This window comes from Eufriesea mexicana, unplaced genomic scaffold (assembly GCF_001483705.2).
Source record: "Eufriesea mexicana isolate 0111107269 unplaced genomic scaffold, ASM148370v2 scaffold58, whole genome shotgun sequence".
Lineage (NCBI taxonomy): Eukaryota > Metazoa > Arthropoda > Insecta > Hymenoptera > Apidae > Eufriesea > Eufriesea mexicana.
The window spans coordinates 460,105-480,590 of NW_016908222.1; the positions used below are offsets into that span (position 1 = coordinate 460,105).

The following is a 20,486-nucleotide window of genomic DNA, read 5'->3' on the forward strand; positions in this document are numbered from 1 at the left end:
GAAAGAGCCCGAAGCCAGTCATTTTGACTAATTTGGTAGTTCCAGTGCTAAATAAGAGATTCAACATGGTGCCAAAAATGGCACCGTTTCGTCGCTTGGCGATAGTTAACCTTCGCAGGAGTTTCGATCGACTTGGAGGACGCTCCATGATATTTGCCCGATCCTCGCGAGTCGTGAACTTTGGCATTAAACAAGTTTCAAGGATGCCTAACGACTTAGGCGGCCGAGATTTCACGAAAAATCGATGGTGGAACGTGTCCAAATCGGATGTCACCTTGCACACTGTGCGTCGTTCATGGCTGTGCCCCGTTACATGGCCAGGATTCGACCAGCTTCGATGCCTTTCTCGTACACCACGCGGTTTTGTAGCCCGTGTTTTGCCTCGTTATGCATGCACGTAACGCGTTCTTGCGTAAGCAGTCGAATGTCCGATTTTCGTTCGCGACGGCGCTATGTAACGAGTGAAAATGTCCGTTGCATGCTCGATTCCGTTGCCAGCTTGCCGAAAACTCCTGCTGCATATGCCTTCTCCTGATATAGCTCGAGTGGTGCCCGTTAGACTCGCGACATTAGTTTCTAACTTTAGTCCATAATTATAGCATGTTATATTCCATCTTGTACACGGCGCGTAGCGTGCAGGCTAGGATGATGGAACGAGTTACGAGCCTGGGCAACTCGGCTAGTTATCGAGTTCTTGCTTAATCCCGTACGGTGAATTCGTCGCTTTCTGGTGTTCGATCGACGTTCAGCGTGTAGCTCGTCTGAAAATGAGGCAGGCAACGAAATAAAAGTGGCTCGGGACAAGCCTTGGAACGAAGGGGTGTTAAGTTGATACACGCTCGGAAGTAGGAAGCGTATAAAAATTCTAATAAAGATAATTAGACCGACATATTCCAGTCGCGTAGTCGTATTTTTGAGACAACGTTATTTTGAGCAAAACAAGATGTGTGAACGAGAGTCAAGCGATGTTCGCCGAGGTCTTATCACATCCTCCGTCCATATCAAAGAAGAGATTGCGCTACTGGTCCTCCTGCTGCACCAAACGAAGACTCGATTGTTTTTGTTTCTAATATATGACGAATCGGGCCGTGATTCACGCGAGTTTTAATTAAATAAAGAAGAAAAGGCGGCAGGAAACCGGAATGAATCAGTGTCGCCTATGGATATCGCATTGACTCGAGATAACGAGACCACGACCCCGTTGCCAACGATGAAGCTGCTCAAGGGGAGAGAAGGAGCTTGTAAGGGTCCTTGTTGAGACTTTCGAGAACAGGGATTTCATCCTCTTGAACAGGGAAAATACTTAACGACGAATACGCAGCAAACATTTCGTTTAACATTACTTTCGACCATGAGACAGAAGCAAGGGCTTCGTGCTTCGGTTTCATTTGAATATCGCGATAAGATCGTCGAACTCGATGCATCGGAGCTATCGGTAATTACGTACATTGAACGCGGATGAAATCTGAATTTAAATTAAGACCCGACTCTCGAATTCGTCCTCGTTGTTCATCCTTCCTCTTACTGTCGTAATGAAAGCATTCGAGGTCATAGACGTTGGACACCTAGGAATATTAATTACTTTCGATTAGACGCGTTATCGCGGTGCTCGTCACAAATGGGATCCATTCGATGAAAGTGGTTTAAGTCGGAAAGTTATTTCGCGTTTCGTTTAATTACATTACAGCAGCGTGAAACCATTTTCGCAAAGTAACAGAAAATTGCACCGTTACATCGAGTTTGTGGATATATCGCAATTCATTTTTTAATTTATCCGAACTCGGAACGTTCGTGGCTTAAGCCATTTTCTTAGTCAACGGTACATTTATTGCTCGTTATCAAGAAATTGTACATCTGATTATATTCTCCTCCTATCGGTACCAATTTGCTCGTACTTGGGCAACTGAGCGCCTATCGATGCTTCCGCATTTTATAAAAATTAGACGAAGCTAATCGTAATAGGCATTTAAATTTTGAAACAAATTTGAAAGTCTTGCAACTACGTTATCCTTGTTATAAGTTTCACAGACTGCCATACGTTTTCAAACAAATATTCGCCAAATATTCGTTAGCATATTCGCAATTCGTCGAAGGATCACGCAACGAGCTCGAAAGCAATCGACATCGACAGCGTGCTCGTGTTTTCACTAAAATGGCTATCGCGATACGAGAACGCGTCCACTCCGCGTCCATGCCGGTCGTAGTTGAATAGACGTGAAAGAGGGACACGTAGAGTGGCAGACAAAGAGAATGAAAAAAAGACAATGAGTCCGAATGACAGAGTGCGCGAGCGATTGCTTACTCGCGTTATCAGGAGAGGGAGAAAAAACAGTGCGAAGGTCTGGCGAGTCATTGACCGCATCCGGTGATAACGAAATGTCCCGGTGACTCCGTGCTAATTAATTCGCGTTGCATAGTTACGATTGTAGTACCATAGTCGCCGCCGGCACTCCGACGTGTGTCTAGCGTGGAAAGCGTGGATGAGACGCGTGGAACGTGTCGTCGGTGCCATTGTCGCCGAAGGAAGAAGAGAACTCTCAACCCGGACCAGGGTTCAGTCTGGCCCTCGTCGACACGACCAGCCTTTTTCTCCAAGAACAATTGGGCACGCTTCTCTTCCGCATCTTCGAATCCCTTTCCGTTTCAAGCGCCTTCCACCTCGAGTCGTGAGTCGGGGAAACGTTGGTTGCATTGTCTCTGTCCAGGGACATTGTGAAACAGGACCATTATACGTCTGGAATGGCGGGGAAACGAGAAAACTAGGTAACGCGAATCTAAAAGTCTTGTCTCTTTCGCGTGGGACACCAAAAACTGCGATGTACGTGCATTATCTGCTTGGTGGAGGTTGCTGAATGAAAATGGAAGCTTGCATCGAGTGCATCCAGTTTCACTTTATCTCTGGGGGGGTGTGACGTTCGCTCTCTAGAAGTTACGTCCATTTCTTATTTATCATCTTGCCACTGTATTTTGTTATTAAATCAACAGTGAATTATCTATTTAATTTTCCGCTTTTATCTCGAGATAATTACATTCTTTTTCCCTTGCAAGCAAAGAAAGCTCTGGTTGCGGAGGGCTGACCTCTGCCTCGTTACATCGACTCATGCTCGTGTCAAGGTTAGAAGCAGAAAGGAGTTAGCTGGAACTTCGACTTTAGTTTCAATTCGTTGTACTGGAGATTATTAAACGCAAATCGTACGCGATACTCCGATATTACAAAGTGGTTTTATAACGAGAAACAGTTTACTCGATTAGCTTCTAAAAGAGCTATAACGCAAGCAACTGATATGATTTTTAATTAGAAGAGTTCAATCGCTACTTACTCTATTTGCTTTAAAGATTAACGATCTACATTCTGCTTCGTTTGTTTACGTCTCGGCTTCTTTGTTTGCCTTTTTCCACCTAATTCGTTTACACGTGATCAAAAACATCCAATGCTGTCAAAGCTTTTACCCTTTCGCAACCTCGAGGAAGATCATCTCGCCCCCGAGACTCGTTCCCGATGAATCGTTCCTGTTCCTGTGCAGCAACGTGCGAGACAGCAGCCAGATAGTATTAGAACGATCAATAAGGTCTGACGTCCCACAGCCACCGCTCTGTGAGGCGTTTACGTCGTACATTGCCCGACTACGCGAATGCCTATAAATAAACTACTTGGCATACTGATTATTATGCTTATTATCGATAACCCTGTCGGAGTCTGTCGGATAATCAGGAAATCGCGATATGTCGAAGGAATAATTTCAAGTAGAGATAAACGCTGCCCTGTTGGCACGGTTTATCGGTCGACCCATTTCCCAGCGGATCGACGCGACAAGCCGAACACACTAGGCTTCGTTTAGCATCCAGCGATGCAGATATCTCGTAGCTGGCAATTACACGAGGCTCACCTTAGTCGTCGAAGAGGATGAATGGGCTTGGTCGTCGTGGGACGCAAGGTCTTCGACCTTAACCGCAGGAAGGAAAATATTAGCAAACTATAATACATCGGTTAATTACGCCTGTTCTTTGGCCGCTGGCATAGCCAGAACTCTCTGTAGACTAGTTAGCGCGACAATGATCGTTGACAAGCCGAGATATACACGTATGTATCATGCATACGAAACGCATGATGACCTGTGGGGCAACCTTTGCAAGGAAAGTTGTTGCCGCCTTCGAGATACAGGTTTCCTATTATTCAATCGATCTTTATGCATTTCTACGCTAAGTTGACTGCTAGTACCGGTTACGAAGCGAGAAATGGGAATATAAGTCCGTTGATTTATCGAGCTATAAAAAGACGAATGAGTTCGTGGAAGTCGAGTGGCTGTCCGAAGATTGGAAGTAAGTTTTGCTCCTCTTTTCGCGTTAAATGTGCATTTACGTAGTTATATGTAACAAAAATAAGAAGAACGTGGAAAAGTTTGTTTCGCAATTGCGAAAAAGGGACGCGTAACTGGAAAGAGAAAGTCTACCACATGGTCTTGAGATGGAGTCAGCAGATTAATCACACGGTCGAGCATCATACTAGATGCTGTCCATCTTCCAGCTACGATTCGATCTACCGATAGCTATTCTGAAACAACGCATGATGCCCGAGTGACTCAGCGTGGGTGTTAGATCTCTTAGAATTAAGATGAAGCCGATGAGAGCGTGTGTAAAACGCTGGCAGAAATGGGCGTATCGTTTCGATAACTATCCCCTGTGACGTCCCTTCGGGAATCATCTTCGGTGTGGATGAACGATAAAAGGCGTCAGACGACGCGACTTTCTCGTTGTCCAACGATGAGTCGCGATTGGAGCTCTTTGTTCCGTAATCCGTCCCTGTCGCGTCATTCGCCTCTCACCAGAGGACAAGTTTACCCATTACACCGTTAGCACACGAGCCGCGATAGCATATCCCGACCTGGGACAACATTCCTGAGAATTTGCGAGTATTCTTGACGCCCTATCGTGCCCGGATCTGTTTCTCGTGACGCGTGCCACGATGCGATTTCGTGCAAAACTCGCGTGTGGCTTTGTTCGAGAAGTACGTCGGCATTGGAGGTTTGTTAACGTCATCGTTAGGAGATTCGATCGACTTAGGCGAGCTCGCCCGTATAATGGAACCTCGCGAGGCTCGATAAGCCTGGAATAACCGTGGCATTATAAGGCAGCCAATTTGCGCGACGCTTAATTAGAAAATCGAGCGAACACGAATTATCTTCGAGACGATTCGTCTTCGATCAAGCGAGCACTTGTACGAATGCGGACGATTTATGGCGTCTATTAAAAGCTCAAGAGCGAGGATCTGCGCGCGTGCTGAAAAACGTGTGAAAAGTTCACGTCTTAGAGGTCAGTCTTGGCAGAGTTGGAGCGAATGTCGCGTTCGAGTAGGACAGGCGAGCATTTACTAGATCCCGCGTGGAGGAGCGACGTCCTCGGAAGGTCGTCAGCGAGAGAAAGGCAGCGAGGGAAGAAAGTCGTTTGAATTTCGGCGTTTGAGCGACGAGTGTACTCGCTCTCGTTCCCCTTATGGCGTTTGAAAGGTGATTCAAGGGTACCTAATTCTGGAGTATTTTTTCGCGTCGTTGAGGAGACTCCGTCCCGTTTCGCGAAAGCGAACAATCTCGGTTAGGGAGGGGGCTAGAGTATCTCGAAGTTGAGCCCTTTGGAATAGTCGAAAGGCTGAATCTGAATTCGAAGTCTACCCTGTCGCAACGTGGAAACCGGCGAGAGCCACTCCTCTGTTCAGGGGTTAAGCATGCTATTTTCGCGAGACATCCGAACGCACCGCGTAGCGTGCATCTCTCTGAAGATTATTCATGCCGAGTTGCATTAAAGACAACGGCGCATTCTCGGCGTTTCTATCGTGCAACAGCCTTGTACCATGTATCCGTCAACGGGTCTCGCGACTCCGCTGGCAATTAGTCTTTTCTATGCTTTCCTTTTCTTTTCCTTTCTTTTTTCTCTCCTCTCGCCTGTACGTGTGTGAGCCTGGCCATGCACGGGCGCATTTAACTATGCACCACCTCGAACATGTTGCGTGCACTCGTATGCACCGCACGAGCCAGCGACGCTAGACGCGTACGTACGCTTGCTGTTGGTTCAACGTTCCGTCTGCTTATTAAATGCAGCCACCGTGCTCTCGTGTTTCACTGGTTACTCGTTAGTACACACGGTGTGTTATGAAGAGAGATGAAAGTGTAGAGTATCGTATCGTTGCGTCTCGCGTATGCTCCAACGTAAGGGGATCATTCGTATCTGTTCGTCTTCGAGAACCACGTTGCATTGTTTTCATCTGGCCTATTTTTCTTCCGTTTGTCTATCCGTCTGTCTGTCTGCATATTTCGCTATTCGCTTAGTCCGAACGATTAAGCACAGGGATGGGATATTTGTGTTTGTCATTGCTTGTTTGCTCGCTGTTCGATGTTCACGATGATGACATATGCGGTCCGATGTTCGAGTATGAGACCTTTGCATCGAGAATTGATAAGACCGATATGTTGTTCGTCAAAATATGTTCGGAATCGTTAAAAATATACCGTGAAACAGAGTGTAGCGAAACATTTTATCCGGCCTGGCAGCCACGCCCTTTTTATATAATCCTCGATCGCTCTTCGTCAATATTTGACCGAGGTATCAAGGCGTACGCGATGAGAAAATCCTGTCTAAATTCTAGATCATCGTACTCGATCGTTTCAGTCGTCGATGACCTTTCGTGCGTCGACGACCCTGTACGTTCCCGCGAACACGTATATATTATACTTTCCGAGTAATACCGTATGCGTACTCGTGTTCTCGAGTGACGAATTTCTCTGTCTGTTCTTCGCTGTCTGTCTGCTCGTCACCCTATCCTTTTTCCATCGCTCTCGTTTCCCTGGCACTCTCCGTTGCTCTTTGAAGTCGCGTGAGTGTATACAGAAATGCAGGATCAATAGGGTGGTGGAGGGTACGAAACCACCCCAACGCGATTTCATGACTCATAATACACACTTGTTCGAGCCCGCAGCTTTTCGTTCTCGTTTTATCCTAAGCGTTCCTCGTTATCTAAACTATTTTTACAACGTTTCCTTTGTTTTCTCCTCTTTTTTTTTTTAACCACCTATTCACCATCCTTTGCCCTTTTTGATCGCGATTGCATGTAACCGGGCCGGGCTATTGATTTTCCACATAGCTAGTCTTCCCCGCTTTTCCCACTGTCTCGCAGCGAACAACGCTTTTCCCGCTCGCTCTCGTCGAATTAATTAACGCCGACCTGTTCTTGGAAACGTTACCAACCGGTCTCCTTCGTCGAGCCGTGTATTTTCGGTACCCTCGACGAGACCGCGTTCCCATAGGGCAAGAGCGAAAAGAAATTTCAGTTAATCAAAGCCTATCCTTGGCTGGCAGCCTCTTTGTACGATCCTCTGACTTTGTCGTTCCACGGTTTGTCTTCGTACTTCGCGATCTTGCGGCAGCTTTTAAAAATTACCATCGTGCAAAGTACTATTCTTCGTCTCGTTTAACCAAAGTCTTCGAAACGATACGACGAACACGGGTTACGATAAGTATAACTATCCAGGCATAGTAAAAAGATGCGCAAGGATAATCCTTTAACCCGTGGTAAGAAGAAAGAATATATATAATTGCCTCTCAGGAACCTTAAACGATTTGAGCCATAAAGAATGAGCGAGGAGGAGGAAAGAGAAAAAGAAGCAGAAGGAAACACGACTTTGGACGCTGGTCGTGGTACTTGGACGACGGTGTCCCGAATATCGGGGACCAGTTCGAGAACTCGAAACTCGGCCCGATGGCGATGGTAAAAGCAAGAAGAAAGTAGCAGATATGGCGGCGGCAGGTGGTCCGACAAAGGTACCTGCTATACACGTGCATAATGGAAAGGCCGAATTTATCTCCAGGGGACGACCTAACCGACCTGAATAGTCTGCGTTTGGCAAGGTTAGGTCGGCGTTGCAAGTGCACCTCTTTGAAAAAGGTCGAACCCCATGGGGTGAGTCATAGGGCGGTGGACGTGGCCGCGTGCGTTTTTCATCTATCGACCTGCGGCACAGAAAACGCAGGATTGGTCGTGGGGAAACTCGCCTCGGATTCACTGGTGTACGACAGTGTGTACTCGTGGGGGCTTTGCCCGCTGGAAATCGATTCCAGATAATAGACTATAATTTCATTCGCGTCCTACCGATTGATAATCGAGCAGCTTCCACCGTAATGACGAAGCTTTTCGATCATCGAAGCGGTATGTGCCCTTTGTGGAATTTTCCTGGGTGTTTGCTTTTGCACGTAGATTCGTGGACGGAGACTATGGTGGTTTTACTCGGAGAGACGGTTACATGGAATGTTAATTATCTGATAGAAATTGGTCCAACTCTTGTAGCTACAGGTCCGTGGTTCTTTGAGCTTCGGCACTCGCGTGTTTTTATTCTTCATCTTCCGATACTTCTCGGATTCCTGTAAGTTCACCTGGTTGAGAGAATTTGCTCGAAGTAAGATGATTAAATTGATCAAGAACTAGATAACGATAGGCAGCGCAGATAAAAACTTTTATCTGGCAATACGATCATCGAGTTGCTGTAGTGCAAATGGTCCATGTTCTTCGTCGAGCTCTTCGAGATGTTCATGTTTGTGGGTCGTTTCACGAACCGAGACTAATCTTACTCGGAGAGACAAAAACCTGGAATGTTAATTATTTGATAGAAATTGGTTTGGCTTTTGCAGCTATAGATCTGTTGTAGGAGTTTCAATGCTTCTCGGATTTTTGCGACTTCGCGAGGTTGGGAGCATCGTTAAATAATCTCGAACATATCGAATTACTCGAAGCTAGATAATTAAATGAATGAAGAACTAGCTAACGAGACTTACCCCAGATGAAAAATTTCATTTGACGATTCGAACACTAGATTGATCCGAAGCAAATCAAAATGGTCTACGCTTTTCGTGGAGTTCTGCGAGGTGTTTGCCTTTGTGTATCGTTTTATGAACCGCAACTAGTTTTCCTCCAAGAAACAATAATCTGGAATTTGAACTAGTTTTTAAACAGTTAATTACTCGATAGAAATTGGTTCACCTTTTGAAATCGGTTTACCTGTCTCTAGTTTGTAAATTTTTCATAGCTCTTTGTTTTTCGTCGATTTGCATAGATAACCAACCTGGTCATTAAATAAACTTAGACATAATGTAATGGCTTAAAATTAGATAATTAAACGAGACATAACTAGTTAGTGAAATCCGGACAAAATACTCCGTCTCGTGATCTAAACACCAAATTGGTCCTGTGTATCAACCTTTTGGACAGTCACCTACAGTGGATTTTTAATCTCGATACTCGTTCTCCGTATCCTTCGATTAACGCAATATCCTGCATCGAGTGTTAGGTATTTCCTCTAAACCGATTTATGTAATATTCGTGTTTTCTCCGAGAAACGACGAGGTTCAGCATTCTGGTCGAATAATTAGAACGTCGATATCAGAGGCGGCGCGAAAATAAAATCGGTTGTCGGTCAAGATAGAGCGTTCGACGGTGGGGAAAAGGGTAAAATGATAGCTTTTCCTGTTCCTGAACGTTCGAAAGTCGGAGTTCGACTATCACCTGCGCTACCAGTTCTCCGTTATTTAGTTGCAAATTGCACCGACCGCGACGTCGATCGCTTACAGTTATCACAATGAGAAAGTCGCGAGCTGTTTGGAAAAAAAGGATGATGTTTTATCCAATAAATCGCTCGCGGATCTGTGATCGGCTCCGCGACGTATGACTTAGATATCTGATTTAGACTTGCATCGGTGCGAGGCATAGTATCGTATCACCGCTAGTGTGTATCGCTACTCGTGCAAGTATCATGTTATACTTGGTACGATTAGCTTGGCCGCCCGGATATTCCTGTTTGCCACGACAAAACGAGGTTGTCTCGAATCAATATTGCAAACTCTTTCGCCTCTTCCTCCGCGACTACGTAACTTTAGACCGTGTGCTTTGGTTAACTCCTTAGGTGTTACGGACGGGTTGAAACGATAGCTGACACAATGGTATAGACGCATAATGTGTACCTAAGATGGAAAAATAAAATAGGATTATGGAATACATTGTGAAGCTGGCTATTAAAAATTGAATTCGCACAGAAGATTGAAAAGCGACGTGACTGCGAAATTATATGCATAATTATACACCCTATCGTGTATCGTAACATGCTTAGGACACGTAACGCGAGGAGAGAGCATTAACATTGATTAATTAACCGTGCAACGTATGATTTGATGACTCGCGGTTTCTACCTTTGTTTTCCATATCTTACCGTCACCAACAGACGTTCAGTCGCATAAGCTAATTACTTTAATGCGTCCGGAGAGACCTGCACTCGGGCTAGACACATCCTGAACGCGTGACATCGACGCGTCGCGAGATCTCGTTCCTCCTTTCTTTCTTTTCGTTTTTGCTATTTTTCTTTCCTCTTTTTCCTCCTTCTTCGTCGATTTTTCTCTCTTTTTTTCTTTTTTGTAACTGGTTCGAGGTGGATCTCGAGAAAGGAAAGAGCCGCCGAACGACCATGTCTGTACACGTAGACGCGCGTCTCACAATCAGTGCGTGGCCCTTGAATGGCTACTTGTTGGAAATGAAAGTAACGCGTTTCGAATGCCAGAGCATAGGCGACTCGATCGGGCTTCCCTCCCGTCCCTCTCCTTCTTTTCCACTCTCTTTCCCTGCACACGAACCGAGTAAACGTTGCCGCAGCGGAGCGCTCAAATGTTGAAAGACAGGATCGTCCTTGAACGATAAAGCTTCCATTCCGTAACTCCGCTACGGCGAATGTCGTTTTCTTTCATGTTCCCAGAACCTTGAGGAATTCTCGGTATCCCGGCGCTACGTGGGTTAAACGCTTTCGGTCATCACGCGAGGTAAATGATTTTCAGAAGAGAATACGATATTCCATGGAACAGAGACTCATACGTTTACACTCCGCGTGAATGAATCAATCGTTCGATTAACGACGCTCGGTAATCGTAGTCGGTAAAAGAAGCAGTCATAAAATTGAAGTTACGTGTTTCGAGTGTCTAGCGAAGATATCCCTCTGATTATGAGACACGTAGATACGATACTGGATCTGGATATCATCGATATATGCGCGCCACCATGCGGCGGTATGTTTTACGATCCTGTTGTATTTGCTCCATCGATCACATCGTACGTAACACGAACGCGTTCCCCATTCACGAGACTTGGTCAAAATGTGAATGAAAATTCGTCGATGGAAGAAAGAACGGGTCGAGGCTGCACGGTAGCGGCGTTGTAGCGATTCATAAAGCCGATAAAACGGTCAGAACCTATGGGTATCTGGCGTGGCGGTGTCTGACCAGTCGGAGTCGCTGGTGCACGTTGCGGCAATGGCCAACAGAGTCCAGTTTCACTTTTCGTGCCGAGCCGCTAAACGGCCAGAAATCTTTTTACCGGCAGCCGTGCAGCCTTGCGAAATACCTCATTGTCCCGAGGAGGGCGGCACGTGTATGTGTGCCAAGAGGTTTTCTCAGTCGTCGACCGCAATGGCTACACGTATACCGGGCATAGCGTGCACACGCCGTCCGGCCATGCTCTGCAAAGAAAAATCCTCTCTTTCTCCTTTTCCTGTTGGCAGACGATGCCGAGCCACGGAGAAATGTGCCGACGATTGGGATGCCGCGTCGTTTCTCTCGTGCATCGGCTCGAGCAACGAGCACGAGTTATGGAGCCTGTCCTAACCTCCCTGGAGAAATTTTAAGAAGCCCTACGCCATTCGACCCATTGTCCCTTGGCAAACAGAGGGTCTAGAAACAATCGATGAATGAAGGAAAATCTAACAGCGTCCTGTTAATGAATAATTGTTTATATATATATGTACATATATATTTTTCAAGCGAATTTTGGAAATGTATTTTTTAAGGCGCATTCGCAAAGGCAGTATTAGTTCTGTGGAAAAGGATAGAATGCTTGAACAAGAATGTGAATATTTTTGTTCTTCCAAACCATGTTTTACGACCCCGAGAAACTCCCAGAGCACGTCCACTTATTTTGTCCATGTCTTTTTGTTACAGGACCAGTACGAGAATCTATCCCTCCACACACAAAAAGGGATAGAGTTCCTCGAAAGGTATGGCCATTTCATTCGCGACCGATGCGCCATCGAGGTGGAATATGCCGCTAAACTCAGGTAAGAAATACTTAAGGACATTAAGTTTTTCCCGAAGCATAGATTTGTCGCGAGATTTATCGTCAGTGGCTGTCTTTGTTCGACATCGAAGCACTCCTCTCTTTTTGTACATAAATTAACAAAGGGCGCCGTATCCGAGGTTAACAATTTCAATGGGACATCCTGTATAATGAGCATGTCTCACGCACCCCATATTGTATTAAAGGGCCCCCTTGTTTGTTCCGTGAATGCCGTCTACTGTTGCACACTTTTGTTCTACCGGGTGTCTCGAAATGAGCTTATCTTCTGCCTTCTATCGATTTCACTTAATACGAAGACCTAATAATAATCAAAATCCTTGCTTTTAAATCGTATTTATAATTATTTATAGTAACTATAGTATATGATGTACGTTACTATAAAAGAAACAATCATTAACGCAATATTGCTCTACTATTTCAGTAGTCAGTGTTCCGTCGTATTTCTGAAGAAGAAATGAACCAAATTGGACCACCTCTCGCTCGTTCTGGAGCAGTAACAGAGTACTCAAGATCGAATCGCACGATGTTTTAAGTATTCCTTTGTTGCGTGATGTATCTCAGCCTGTAATCGAAAAATGAAGCGCACCAGCAGCGCTACAAAGGCGGCGTGATTTCTTTCTGAATCTGGCGGCTTTAATTGTCGCGGATGGTTATCGTTGTCCCTTAATCAGTTGGCGCATGTGAAGCCCAGAGAATGATTCCGCGTGCTCGTCACACATCTATCCCAGGCACGTTCGTTCCACTGCATATAAATTATCACGGGCACGTTCCTCGTCTTAATGCGCCGTAATTTCTGCGATACATGCTCGTGTTACTCGTACAAATGGAGTACCGTTTTACCGCGTGGCAGTTTCCCTCGATGCACCGTTGATTTTCATTAAAAGCATTCCGAACACTGTAAAATACGGTTATATTCTTTAAATCTAGCGCACTTAATTTCTTCAAGTTTCTCGGTTAGTTAGAGAAGTTCGGTGCAATGCTCGATGAATTATTGGATACTAACCCAGATCTAGAAAGAAGAACCGAGTATCGTACTGAAATAGTTCTTCCAGCCTCTTTTTTTCTCTACTCTTAGTAACTTCAGCGTAACCATAGTCGTTTGAATCTAAAGCGGCATTATCAACTGTTTTAGATAATGACCTAGACCTACGATATCGAAACATAGGTCAGCCAGTACATATGTATATCTATCGAACATTCAAGCAATGGGCCTAAGAAGCGGATATCGAATCAACTTGGAAATAGCTTTTCCAATTTTTGGACAGTAATCCAGACCTGAAAAGAGGAATCCAAGCGGGCTCGAAAATAGCTTTTCCAATCTGACACGCGCACGTACTTGGACTTGTCTTGTGGTTTACGATTCGCATTTCTCGGCACTTTAGAAATCGTTGCCCGTTTTCACGAACCGTTTTCCTCGGTTTCGATGCACGTTCAGGCCCGGTAAAGCGTATGGTTGATCTGGTATCAAGGACACGTCAACTTCCGGATGATAATGCACTTAGTAGCCGGCACACATTTATCGTTCATTCGTGGCCCAAGTGTCCAGATTAGAATGACTCGACTGTAGTTATTTCTTGCCGCACGAATGACTAAACGCAATCTGTGCATGGAATTCTGAAAAACGTTCAGCTTTGTCGTTGTACATGAAACATGAGCCCGGGAATCGTTTCGACGCCGTAATTTCATAACGTTCTACGAGATTTCTTTCCTTTGGCTACTGTGAAACCTCCAATTTTCACGTTCCTACCAACAACAGAAACGTGTAACTTGTGTTCAACCGAGAGACACCGGTCTGAAAATAACTTTAGACCGCAGTCAGCTAAAAAAGGACAGACGCCGTTTAAATGCAAGATACTTCTTCCCCTCGATTTTTAAATCACTGGCAAATTATTTTACGTACTAGGACATCTCCTAGTTCCTATTGCGTATATTTCCCTCGCGTCGGTCGTTGCACGTGCACCGGTAATCTTATTTCATTTCTGATTGCAGACGTCTCGTGAAGAGCTATCAACCTAAGAAGAAGGAGGAGGAGGATTATCAGTAAGTATGAGGCAACTCAGAGGCGTAATACCGGATCCACGCTCCGTAGTAATGTTCCTCGACATGAACAATGCTTCAAAATAATTCCTATTTTAAAGTACGTTCTGCCTATTTTCGCGTAAATTATCTCGTAATAGACTGTTCTTTGTCAGTGACAAATGATCCGTTAAAGAATATATTTTCTCCTTCTCTCAAACGATTTTCTATCTGGCGTTCAGCCAGTTTTTTTTTTATATTCTTGGTTAATTCGTAAACGTTAAATCAACGATACACGTTTCTCGTGACCGAGATTCGTTTGTCCAATAATCGTATAGGTCTTGCAATTTCTAACAGCTCGAATGCTTCACAGCCTTTCGTTTAGAATGCAAACGCGGCGCCTGAGGGAAGAGGAAAAATTCTCGAGCGCCTTTAATATTCCATACGTGGCGTGACAGAAAACAGTAGCTAATCTCTTATCTGAGGGCGTGGGTAGGTTGCTTATAAGTTCAGCAACATACTCGTATTGCGTTTACAGACTCGGTTCTCTTTGCGTCGATTCGTTGTGCGTCATGTACATTTAGTTAAACCAAAAGATTTAATATCGTATGTGTAATTACATTTGAAATGATATAGAAATTTTGCTCACAGATACAGTCCATGTCGAGCATTCAAGATGGAGCTGAACGAGGTAAACGACCAGGCGGGACAAAGGGAAGTGATCGCAGAAAATCTGCAAGCAAATGTGTTAAGGGAATTGAATATTCTTGTGAAAGATTTTAAGGAAGACCGTAAGAAACAGCTTCAAGAGGGTGCCAGATTAATGGCAAACCTGACCGGTCAGATTGGGAATCTGGAGCGCGCTAGGAAGGCGTATGAAAAGGCTTTTCGTGAGGCGGAGAGGGCAGTCGAAAATTATCAGAGGGCAGATGCTGATTTGAATCTTTCGAGAGCGGAAGTAGGTGGATGGTTTTGACCTTCGTGATACCAGAGAAAACTCGAGTTAACCCAGTTTAATAACATTAACGTTAGCTCTGAATGAGCATCGACCCATAAACACATGTCGAGCAACAAATATTGCGCAAACAGTAATTTATGAACTTTAAACGATTTATTTTGTGCTCAGGTCGAGAAGCAGAGGATGAACATGACTTTGAAAACTCAGCAGAGTGAAGAGGCCAAGACCGAATATGCGAATCAGTTACAAAGAACAAACGACATGCAGACGCAACATTATCATACTGCCATGCCGAAAGTGTTCCAACACTTGCAGGTATATCACTCGTTTCATTATTTGTAGAGTACGAATTTATATGAATTTTTTCTTTTAAAGATTTGCTCGATTTTAACGCTCTGTATATTTTGTTGTAGGAGCTTGATGAAAAGAGAATAAAAAATATGCGAAACTACATGCTAAAGTCGGTAGAAATAGAACGAGCAGTGGCGCCAATAATTGCTCAGTGTTTAGACGGTATTGAAAAAGCGGCAAACGAGATCAATGAGAAGAAAGACACATTATTGGTAATCGAACGTTACAAAAGCGGCTTCCAGCCTCCAGGAGATTTTCCATTTGAAGACCTTTCCGTGGCTAAAACCTATGACAGCAATAGTCAGCTGTCACAGCCGATGATGCAGCCAATACACAATCATCACCTGACAGCAAAGGGTACCGTTTCCGGAAGCAAAATTAAGAAGAGGGTCGGTTTATTCGGCATATTTAGTAGCAATAAGGTAAATATTGTGCGTAGCAATTTAAAAGCGTAGTTCTTGTGTCATACACATGTTTGTGAATCGAGCATTTGTTCACGTTTTTTCTCTTTCTCTTTCCAAAAGTGTAAGAACATCGAAAGTAAGAACGAAAAATAGTTACAATATGCACGAAACATCCTTTTCTTATTTTTTGTTTTATTGTTATTCAAAATGCATATTCTCATTATTCGATCAACAGGCCTGTAATACGCACAGATTTTTTTGGCATGTGTGATTCGTTCAGTTTTTATTTTTTAGACGGTTGTGTTTTTCGTTGTTCATTTTAGCTCTGTATTATTCAGATTCTTCTTTTTTTTTTTTTTTTTTTTTTTTTTTTTTTTAACTTCGTACGATTCTAAAAGCGAAAAAAATATAACATACGTCATACTTATTCGATATAGTTCGATCGATAGTTTACAGTATCTCGTTGATTTTCGCAAGGCCAGCATAACTTATCTTTCTTCTGTACTTTTTATTAATTTGGTGGATGGTTCGATCTGCCTGTGGTCTCTTGTTTCCAATCACCCGTGGACTATGAATTTGGATACTGTTGTACTTAGTAAGTACACTACAAATCGCTTGTTCGCCTGCCACATGTGTAACACCAGCATTTTGTTCTGTATCGAGATATGTATCAGTAATTATGTGCATTTCTTAGATGTGTCTTGTCGGCCGAGTACAAACTCAGATAACATTAAAAACGTAGTCACTTCACTTATTGTGAAATATATAACGTTCACGATACTAAGTTTTTACTCTACCCTATTGCCTGAGATTCGTTTTTGTGATTCATTCGCTGAATGATACGCTTTTGGAATTTGTTTCATGCGAACAACAGAAGTTGATCGAGGTGGGCATAGCTTTGAAGGTCTGTCTATTTCTTTACGGTCATCATTGTTTTCCGTATGACAGTCCTTATTGACAGAGTCCCACTGTCTTGAAAATTGTTCACAAGATATACTTGCCTTTATGTATATTTTTTTATTTCCTTGATAGTTTGTTTGGCTCAAGTATGCTCGTGATAGTGATGCATAATATAATTGGTAAACATCATTGAATTTGTGTTTGTTAACTCTTTATTGATAATGTAGAATTAACTGTACTGTCATATATATGATAATCGCGTGCTTCCTTCTCTTTTATTTTCTATTGTATTTCACTAGACTTTTTGTTAACATTGTTCCTTGAAACTTGGATACTTAAATTAAAACATTCCAGAATAATGTGCCTGGATATGGCGATGGTGCAAAGGAGGACTGCAGTGACCTACCTCCGAATCAACGCAAGAAGAGATTACAACAAAGGCTGGATGAAATTCAAGCAAAGATTCAGCAAGAAACCGCAGCAAGAGATGGTTTGATGAAAATGAAGGGCGTATACGAGCAAAATCCTGCATTAGGTGATCCAATGAGCATAGAAGGACAATTGAATCAATCGAGCAACAAGCTAGATAAACTCGGTGCAGACTTGGCAAAGTTCCAAGGTTATCTCGATGAAGCAATGCGTGCCGGCATCAGCTTATCCAGGTGACCTTGCAAAATTTCATGGATTCCTTTCACGCTCTGGTTAGTTCTTAGTATAAATTGTATAATTAAAATTTCTAGTCCCAGTCAAGCACCACGGAAACCGACTAGCAATGGTTCCGCAACAAGACCGCTGAGTTCAAGAAGATCCAGTCATTCGGGAGGAGAGGAAAGTCTTTCAAGATCAGCATCCGATTCGAGCGTAAGCAATGCGAATGCTAACCAACCGATACATAAGAAAAGTGCTCCGGGCACACCGCAGCCAACACACGGGTAAGTTTTAATTGATTAGTGTACTATTCGCGTCTCGGATTCTTCTACCGATTTTATATCGAATCGTGTTATTAGACTTAGTTTAGGATCGATCGTGAAAGGTTTCCTTTTTCTTAAATAGAAGAATCGTTGTAATGAGTTTTTAAATCAGTATAAATACAGATTAGAATTTTTAACTAGACCAATTAGACACGCTTTTCGCTTTACGGTACTGATGCACAGTTCCACGAATAGCCCGGAATCTGGTCTTGGGGAATCGAGGACATCTCTTCCTGGTAGTGGTGGCGAAGAATATTATGTTGATGAAATTGATGCTCAACCACCATTGGGAACGTGTAGGGCTCTTTATCCTTTCGATGGTATGTATATAGCCAGAATAATCTTATCGAAGTATTTTTAATTTATTTCTATTAATCATCAAGAAAATGTATGAATTGAAAATTATATTTTTAGCAACTAGCGAAGGTTCCATACCGATGTATGATGGAGAAGAGTTGTACATGATTGAATTAGATCAAGGGGATGGTTGGACGCGTGTGCGTCGTATTTCACAACCAATTGAGGGTTTTGTACCTACATCTTACATAGAGTGTCACCTCTATAATACTTAGCCACTTCTTTTAGGATGTTAAACAATTGTGAAGTGGGGAAGTTTCAAGGTTTTTCATGCTATTAGTTCAATACGGTACATTGAACTATTAAAAATAGCAATTAACGAGATTCTTATTAATTGAGGGTTCTGTGTTGGTTGAATGGCACAGGATTTCAGAATATAGTCTGGTCAAATTATAGGCCTAAATATTAGGGATGTTGTATTAACGAAAATTAACATGTGCCAATATTTTGATTTTTTGGAGAATCTCATGATTTATCAAAGGTTCGGTCAATTATACCCAACACACTTCCCTCTAGCTTCTATCAGCTTATCGAACAAGGAAGAACAAAGAGAAAATAAATTTCATTTTTAAGATCTAGCTTCTTTTATACAAAAGTGATCAACAAGTTGAACTCACTAAATATTAAATAGAATATTAAGATCGTACAATTATTTAGAATGATGTTACGCCCTACCACGTTAAAGAGGTTTCGTCATACACGTTTAATGTTTATGAAGTACGATACATTTTTCTAAGAAAAATGATAAAAGCACCCTGATCACTTGGATAACTCTAAAAACGTGTCTTTGTAATTTAGATGTGCACAAGTGAACAATTTGCAACTTTATTAATGAAAGTAAATACCTGTCGTATAATATACAGACACACACGCGCGTGCGTATGTACGCGCATATATACACAAACATACACGCGTATATATATATATATAACATGTGCTCCGCCTACACGTCACGGATAAAAATTGCGATTGTTGTAACTGCACGAGTTTTTATGTACTTTTTATTAACTCGATTGTAAAGCAGGCAACTCACAAACGGATTCTCACTATCTCTGCCGAAGTTCAAGAAACTGATCAATTCTAGTGCTTTTAAATTTAATTTTTATTCAAACCGTATATGTATATGTTCCGTATATGTATGACGAAAATGCATTATTTGTTTTAATATATCGATATCTGTTTCTTACTTTTGCCGATGATAGAAAGGTGACGTCGCTTCTTTACAATTACTTCTGAGTTGTTTTTGTCTTTTATTGTTGTGTAAGTTTATTAAGTGACGTCCTTCGTTTCTCTCTTTTTTTTTTTTGTTTAATGTAACAGGAAGGTGATTAGGTGGTGCTCTGTACAGCAAGTAGATTCCGAAAATTGGTCGGCTAAGTTTTGTTTACGATAATGCCTGGATGTGAATTTAGTTAGGATATATTTGTGTACATATTGCAAGGGACATGGGAGGAAGAACGAAGTGAATGGTACGTGTGTGAGTGCCAGATTCGATGTGTATTATGTGAAGCGATGAATTTGTTTCCATTGCAAGTATAAGTACGAAATGGTGGCGTTAATATTTTTTTTTTTTTTTTTTTTTAAAGAAAATACGTCCCTATTTCGGCATCTTTGAAAGGAACTTTCAGCTTCGCAGTTACAAAGCGTAGATTCGTCCTAGATTCGATTGCGACGTATCGAAATCGTATAGTCGTATATATGCCCGCGTATTAAAAATATGTACATGTATATATATACATATATATATAAAAACTATAATCACTTATTAAAATATAGCTTCGGTATGTAAGGTACACAAGTACACAAAATTAAACAAAGATCAATAGCCTTTTCCTCTGCCGCAATTGCTGCCAATACGTTCGCTGTAATTTCTTTGCTCCCTGACATACAATTTTACTCTAAATCTCGCTGCATTTCTCGAGCAGTCGATAATAAACCTGCGGAACGTATATTTGCGAGAGTTTTGTTTGTCGGGGAGTGAGCTTTGGGAAGTTTCAGATTTTGCGAGAGTCGATAGCATTTTCGCGTGCGGTCATCGATATCGATGGAAAGTTTATTGCAATACTTTTTGCTCGACTATCGACGTAGATAGGCTATATCACTTTATGAAAGTGAAAAGAGAAAATCATTAGATAACGATAGAAGGAAGAAAGAAGAATGAGATCCGTATGTCTACCTTAATTCTTAATATTCAACTGCGTCCATTCTATGTATATTTTGTGATTTTATATCCATGAACAAGTATTGTAGATAATTAACTCCGTGACTCATTATACATTTAATTATTATTATTATTATTATTATTATTATTAATTATTATTATTAATTATTATTAATATTGAAAAAATATAGCTACTAAACCAATATAACGAGGTAAA

At 42.5% G+C, this 20,486-nt stretch overlaps 1 protein-coding gene across 5 annotated transcripts in view; it reads left to right on the forward strand.

Annotated features, from left to right (window-relative positions):
- The window catches only part of Cip4 (formin-binding protein 1-like Cip4), a 30,894-nt gene extending 10,527 nt beyond the window's left edge, over nucleotides 1-20,367 (forward strand). The window contains exons 2-11 of one of the 5 annotated variants that reach the window (XM_017909712.1): nucleotides 12,016-12,131; nucleotides 14,141-14,191; nucleotides 14,819-15,125; nucleotides 15,294-15,440; nucleotides 15,539-15,898; nucleotides 16,755-16,784; nucleotides 17,135-17,442; nucleotides 17,521-17,712; nucleotides 17,935-18,071; nucleotides 18,166-20,367. In XM_017909712.1, the coding sequence (XP_017765201.1) occupies nucleotides 12,016-12,131; nucleotides 14,141-14,191; nucleotides 14,819-15,125; nucleotides 15,294-15,440; nucleotides 15,539-15,898; nucleotides 16,755-16,784; nucleotides 17,135-17,442; nucleotides 17,521-17,712; nucleotides 17,935-18,071; nucleotides 18,166-18,323 (1,806 nt within the window). In that variant the 3' untranslated portion in view covers nucleotides 18,324-20,367. The remainder of the gene's footprint in view (nucleotides 1-12,015; nucleotides 12,132-14,140; nucleotides 14,192-14,818; nucleotides 15,126-15,293; nucleotides 15,441-15,538; nucleotides 15,899-16,754; nucleotides 16,785-17,134; nucleotides 17,443-17,520; nucleotides 17,713-17,934; nucleotides 18,072-18,165) is intronic. The other 4 variants (XM_017909726.1, XM_017909718.1, XM_017909735.1 and 1 more) reach the window with 4 other exon arrangements.
- Nucleotides 20,368-20,486: the final 119 nt, after the last annotated feature.